This window comes from Monodon monoceros, unplaced genomic scaffold (assembly GCF_005190385.1).
Source record: "Monodon monoceros isolate NGI ecotype Baffin Bay Population unplaced genomic scaffold, NGI_Narwhal_1 Super_Scaffold_1, whole genome shotgun sequence".
Taxonomy (NCBI): Eukaryota; Metazoa; Chordata; class Mammalia; order Artiodactyla; family Monodontidae; genus Monodon; species Monodon monoceros.
This window is the reverse complement of record NW_021703765.1, coordinates 78,020,482-78,026,481: the sequence shown is the minus strand read 5'-3', so window position 1 is coordinate 78,026,481 and position 6,000 is coordinate 78,020,482. Positions and strand designations below refer to the sequence as shown.

The following is a 6,000-nucleotide window of genomic DNA, read 5'->3' as shown; positions in this document are numbered from 1 at the left end:
CGGACCGGGGCACGAACCCGTGTCCCCTGCATCGGTAGGCAGACTCTCAACCACTGAGCCACCAGGGGAGCCCCATTTACCCCCATTTTACATATGAGGAAACTCAGGATCAGAGAGGGGCAGTGACTTGCCCAAGGTCACACAGCCAGATGCAGTGGAGCTGGAACTTGAACCCAGACTTTCTACTCCATACTTTTTTCTTTTTTTTTTTTTAACAGGCAAAGTCTATTTATTTAGAACTTGCTCTGGCAAAGGAGTCAGCCACCATCAGCTGAATTTTGGCAGTCTACTCCATACTTTTAATCTTCATTTCCCTTCTTCCTCCCCCCAATCCCATGTTTGCACATATAGAAAATGATTAAATTTGCTTCTAGACTCAGATGCTGTGGTCACACGTGATTCTTTCTCTTGTTGTTTCCAAAGGTGGTGGCTCTTAGTAAGAGAAGTCAGGAGGCCGAAGCCGCTTTCCTGAGCGTTTACAAGCAGTTAATTGAAGCACCAGGTAAGACATGCTTGGGCTCCATGAGTGAATAATTAACAAAAATAAACTGCTGTTAGGACTGTTACACAGGGGCCTCCTCTCAGTGGCATCTGGGGACAGGCCAAGACTCCTGGGTGAGGCCAGGCCCTCCATGGGTAGGAGTTGTAGGGACTGAGGGGGTCTACACCCAGTCTGGTGTGATGTGTCCCCACATGACTCTTCCATCTTACCCCACTGCCTTCCAACATCAGCCAGGGAGCTTTGGGGGGCTCCTGGTAAGATCTCCCACCTGGATCTTCTTGGGGAGCCGAGTGTCTTGCCCACCAGAACCCCCATCCCTTTGCCACAAGGGGCAGAAGGCACCCAGTGCTCTCTGCCACCAGAGGGCGCTGGAGGAAAGACTGCAGATGTTTCCTCCAACATGGCACCGCCAACCTCAAAAACTTGATGTTCCTCAAAAACCAAACCCAAAAAAGCATATACTGTATGATTCCATTTACATAAAATATGAAGACAGGCAAAAATTAATGTCAGCACTATTCACAATGGCTAAAAGGGGGAACAACCCAAATGTCCATCAGTGTATGAATAAATAAAATGTGGTTTACCAATCCAGTGGAATATTATTTAGCCATAAAAAGTAATGCAGTACTGACACATGCTACAGAGTGGATGAACCTTAAAAACATGATGCTGAGTGAAAGAAGCCAGATACAAGAGGTCACACAGTTTATGATTTCATTTGTATGAAGTACCCAAAATAGGCAAATCTATAGAGACAGAAATCAGATTGGTGGTTACCAATCTGGGGGCAGGAGAGAATGGGGAGTGAATGCTTAATGGGTATGAGGTTTCCTTTTAGGGGAATAAAAATGTTCTGGGACTAGATAGAGGTGATGGTTGCACATCATGAATGTACTAACTGGCACTGAACTGTTCACTATAAAATGGTAAATTTTGCGTTACAGAATTTCACCTAAAAAAAAAAAAAAAGGCACCTGTGCTGTTAGAAGTCAAGAGAGTGGTTTCTCTTGGATGGGGCGATAGTTCCTGGGAGGGACCTTTGGGGGCTGGAGATGTTGCTTCTTGATCTGGGTGTGGATTACAGAGGTATGATCAGCTTGAGAGCTTCAACTGTGTACCTAAATATGTAGATATACTTCTGCAAAAAGTTTCCCTTTTTTTTTTTTTTGCGGTACGCGGGCCTCTCACTGTTGTGGCCTCTCCCGTTGCGGAGCACAGGCTCCGGACGCGCAGGCTCAGTGGCCATGGCTCACGGGCCTAGCTGCTCCGCGGCATGTGGGATCTTCCCGGACCAGGGCACGAACGCGTGTCCCCTGCATTGGCAGGCAGACTCTCAACCACTGCACCACCAGGGAAGCCCAAGTTCCCTTTTTTAAAATGGCCCGTCCTCTGCACGTTTTCATTTATTGACCTAGAGATGGGAACCCAGAATGTAGTGATGTGCTTAATAATGGTGGAGCTGGGAGACGACTCCACTGTGCTAACTCCCTCCACCCAGACAGCCCCTTTAATCCATTGCTAGTACTTCCACACAGCTGCAGGAATTAGTGCTATCAGAGGTGACTGGAGCTGGGGGTTTACGAAGAAGAAAATGAGATCCCACTCTAGGCTGAGCCATGGAGAAGGCAAAGTCATTTATATTTGATGTCAGGGTTGTTTGTGAGATCTTTGTGCAGGGGATGGGAAAGTCCCTCGTTCCATCTGTCTTGGGCAATTGTGGTGGTTTAAATAGTGTCCTCCCAAAATGTATGTCCACTCTGAACCTCGTAGTGTGACCCTATTGGGAAACAGGGTCTTTGCAGATGTAATTAGTTAAGGATCTTGAGATGAGATCATCCTGGACTTAGGGAGGACCCTAAATCCAATGAAGGGTGTCCTTATAAGAAGAGGAGAGGGAGTTTTGGGACACAGACACAGGGAAGAGGGCCATGTGAAGACAGAGGCGGAGTTTGGAGTGATGCAACTACAAGCCAAGGAATGCCTGAGGCCACCAGGAGCTGAAAGAGGCAAGGAAGGATCCTCCGCTAGAGCCTTCAGAAGGAGCACAGCCCTGACGGCAACTTGAGTTTGGACTTCTGGCCTCCAGAACTGTGAGAGAATAAACTTTTGTGGTTTTAAGCCACCTTAGTGGGTGGTGCTCTGTTAATGGCTGCCCCAGGAAACTAATACAGCAACAATGATGTGAAGCTTCCCCTCCAAAAGCACATGAGCTGGGTGGTGAGGGAAGTCTTCTAGACTGTTCTACTCAAAGTGTAGTCCATGGACCAGCAGCATTGGCTTCGCCTGGAGCTCGTTAGAAATACAGAACCTCGGGCCATTGAAGTGTCTGCATTTTAACAAGTTCCCCAGGGGATCCGGGAGCACATCACAGTCAGAGAAGCAGTGGCCAGGTGTAGAAGTTGCATGTGCTCTACCCTCTGCATGTTACAAGCCCCAAGGGAACAGGCCCTACCAGTCCCTGTCTCCCTGGCACAAAGAAGTTGAGTCCAGTGCCTGATGCCTCACAGCCAGGGAGAGATGGGACTCAGCTCTTGATACATTCAACAACTATTTCTAGAATGTCTGCTCATGTCACAACTTGGCTACTCGTGGGAGGTTATGTTAGTTTCCCATTGCTGTAACAAACTGCCGCAAACTGGGTGGCTTAAAACAACAGATCCTTATTCTTTCTCAGTTCTGGAGGCCAGAAGTCTGAAATCAAGGTGTCGGCAGGGCTCTGCTCCCTCCGAAGACAAACACTGTTTGGTGTAGGGAGCAGAAAGCTGAGTAACTTGCATCCTTCACGTTACACACTGTATTTCAATAGGGGAGGACTCTTGCCTACCTCTTCCAGCTTCTGGTGGCTCCAGGTGTCCCTTGGCTTGTGGCTGCATCACTCCAGTCTCTGCCTCTGTCTGCACATGGCCTTCTTCCCCCTGTGTCTCTGGGTCCCAAATCCCCCTCTTCGTTCTCTTATAAGGACACTGGTCATTGGATTTAGGCCCCGCCCAGATAATCCAGGATGATCTCATCTCAAGATCCTTAACTTAATTACATTTGCAAAAGATCCTTTTCCAAAAAAGGTCACATTTACAGGTTCCAGGCATTAGGACATGGATGTATATTTTGGGGTCACCATTCAGCCCACTACAGAGGCACCTGCAGACTCGACTCGCTCTGCTCCAGTCCCGTGCTCTGCCCTGATTCTGCACTCGCAGGAAGGCAGCATGGCCACATGGGTTTTCTCAGTCAGAATGTTTTGGTGGCAAGAATGGCTGGAACCAGACAGCACAGCCCTCCAGGCTCTGTGCCTTCCCCCTGCCAGGGCATGGCCCTGTGGTATGAGGCCAAGACAGCTGTGTCTGCAGCCCTGGTCGTTATCACCCTTACTGAGGACCACACCAGGCACGTGGCCGAGAGACCGAGAGGCCGCCCCATTCCTTGCAGCCTTTTTGCTTGTGATGTCTCCACCCTTATCAGAGCTATCTGGGAAAAAATTTGGAAAAATACACCCTCTTATTTCCCACTCTTTTCAATTCTTTGGGTTGCACAGTCTCAGTGGCGAATGACAGTGGAGGGTGACCCAGTACAGACCCCAGAGATACCTCGCACGAGCCCACATGCCCAGCTCCTCCACCGGGCCTCATAGTACCTTTCCTGTAGCACCAGGGGGCAGCACTGAGATGGGCTTGTGTTTCCAGGCAAAGACCCCAGTTCAAGTCCTGCCTGTACCACTTACTCATTGGGTAACTGTGGATGAATTAATTCACCTCCCTGAGCTTCAGTCTTCACTTCTATAAATTGGGAATAATATCAGAGTCTGTCTCATACAGTCGTTGGGAAGCTTCGGCGTGCATGGCGCAGAGTGGCACTTGCTAAGTGTTAACTGTTCTTGTCATCATCTGTGTGTCCCTAGGACAAGTGAAATTCTCCAAGCCTGGGACTGAGTCATAGTAAACCTGTGTACCCTGAATCCAGTACACAGTAGGCACCTAATAATTGTTTGCTGAATGAATTAGAAATAAGATTCAGACGCAGAAAGTGGGAGAAGAGTTATTTGAATGAAAAGGTACTTTTTTCAACTAGTGCTTCCTGCTTGTCACGTGTTTATCTACTCAGATGGCATTTATTGAGTGCCTCCTGTGTGCCCAGCACTCACTAGGCACTGGGAACATAACCATGAGCCTGCCGATACAGACACGGGCCCAGACCTCAGAGAACTTGCATTCTGGTGGCAGAGGTAAACAGATCATCACTCAAGTAACCTGTTGTCTCAAACCCAGGGGAGCGTTTGGGGGTGAGAAGGGGCTTACAGCCCCCATGTGGGAGAGAGCATCATTTCTGGGGTTCACTGTGGACCCACATCTTTCTGAAAATATGTTAACCCATGAGGCCAGACCGCGGTGCCAGTCAGGGACCGTGAGCGCTCCCAAGATTGGCATGGAACTTCCTGGAAAGTTCCCGTGCTGTCTTGCCCCTCTCCCCAAACGGTCATTCCAAGCCTAGTGCTGACTCCACGTGTCTGATTTCCCAACTCTACTCCCCAGAAATGGAGGGGTGGGGGGGACGTACATCCCCAGCTGTCACCAAGCTAGAGAATGAGGAACCTTAACCGATGGAGACATACCATACGAACAGCCCCTTCAGGGCTCTAATTCATTTTCAAGACATTTAAGAATAACAAAATGTTTTAATGATTTCTTAGGGGAATTAGGAAGACATATTTTTGTTCTCATTAAATTGTATCCTCAGACACAAGAACCAAATGTCAGATGTGTTGTTGGTGCTCGGAGCTTCCCTGTTCACTGTCCCTGCCACACATGCCTCCCCAGCCCCTCCATAAAAATAACACTCCTGGAAAATTTGCCAGGATGAACATTCTCCTGTTTTTATACTTCTTGACAGGCAAATTATTTGTCGAAATACTTCCCATCCACACCTCCCCCCCGAAGCCACACAAGTCCTGATTCAACATTTTTGCTTTGAGTGACTGCTGCCAACACAAATCTTTGGCAGAGGATGCGATATAGCGTGATTGCTCAGCAAGTATTTTGATAAGTGCGCAGCCTGTATGTCTATAATTATGAAAGAAAACCGTAAATCTTTTGGATATTGTTCACACAGATGTGGCGTGAAGTGAGGAAAAAAAGCAGTAAAACGTGTTAAAAGCATAATTAATGTCATTGTTGTAGAGGATGATTTGATTTAAACCTTTCTGACTCCTGTACCGGTGACGGCTGATTTCTTTATTGCGTTCATAGAGTCACTAGGTACCAACCCAAGTTTCAGAGAGCTAACTTATTAACTGAGTGATTAGTTAAAAGCAAAAAGAAAAAAATTTAAAGAGAAAACAAGGAAAGAGCAAGTAAGAGGACAGGCAGAGGAACACTGCTGAAGAGATAAGAAGGGAGAGGTGAGTCCCCCCAGTTTTTTGTTTTTGTTTTTTGCCTTACTTTGTATTTTTTAAAATCTGATGCAGGAGATGGCAACTCCTCACAGGCGTTTCTCTCCCTGCT

General features: G+C 47.7%; 1 protein-coding gene across 8 annotated transcripts in view; it reads left to right on the top strand.

Annotated features, from left to right (window-relative positions):
• CUX2 (cut like homeobox 2) overlaps window positions 1-6,000 on the top strand; it is a 262,660-nt gene that overhangs the window by 201,208 nt on the left and 55,452 nt on the right. For all 8 annotated transcript variants that reach the window (XR_003792989.1, XM_029219263.1, XM_029219254.1 and 5 more), the window contains one exon: window positions 424-502. Coding sequence is in view for 5 of the 8 variants with exons in the window: in XM_029219263.1 (XP_029075096.1) it covers window positions 424-502 (79 nt within the window). In the remaining 3 variants the exon portion in view is untranslated. The remainder of the gene's footprint in view (window positions 1-423; window positions 503-6,000) is intronic.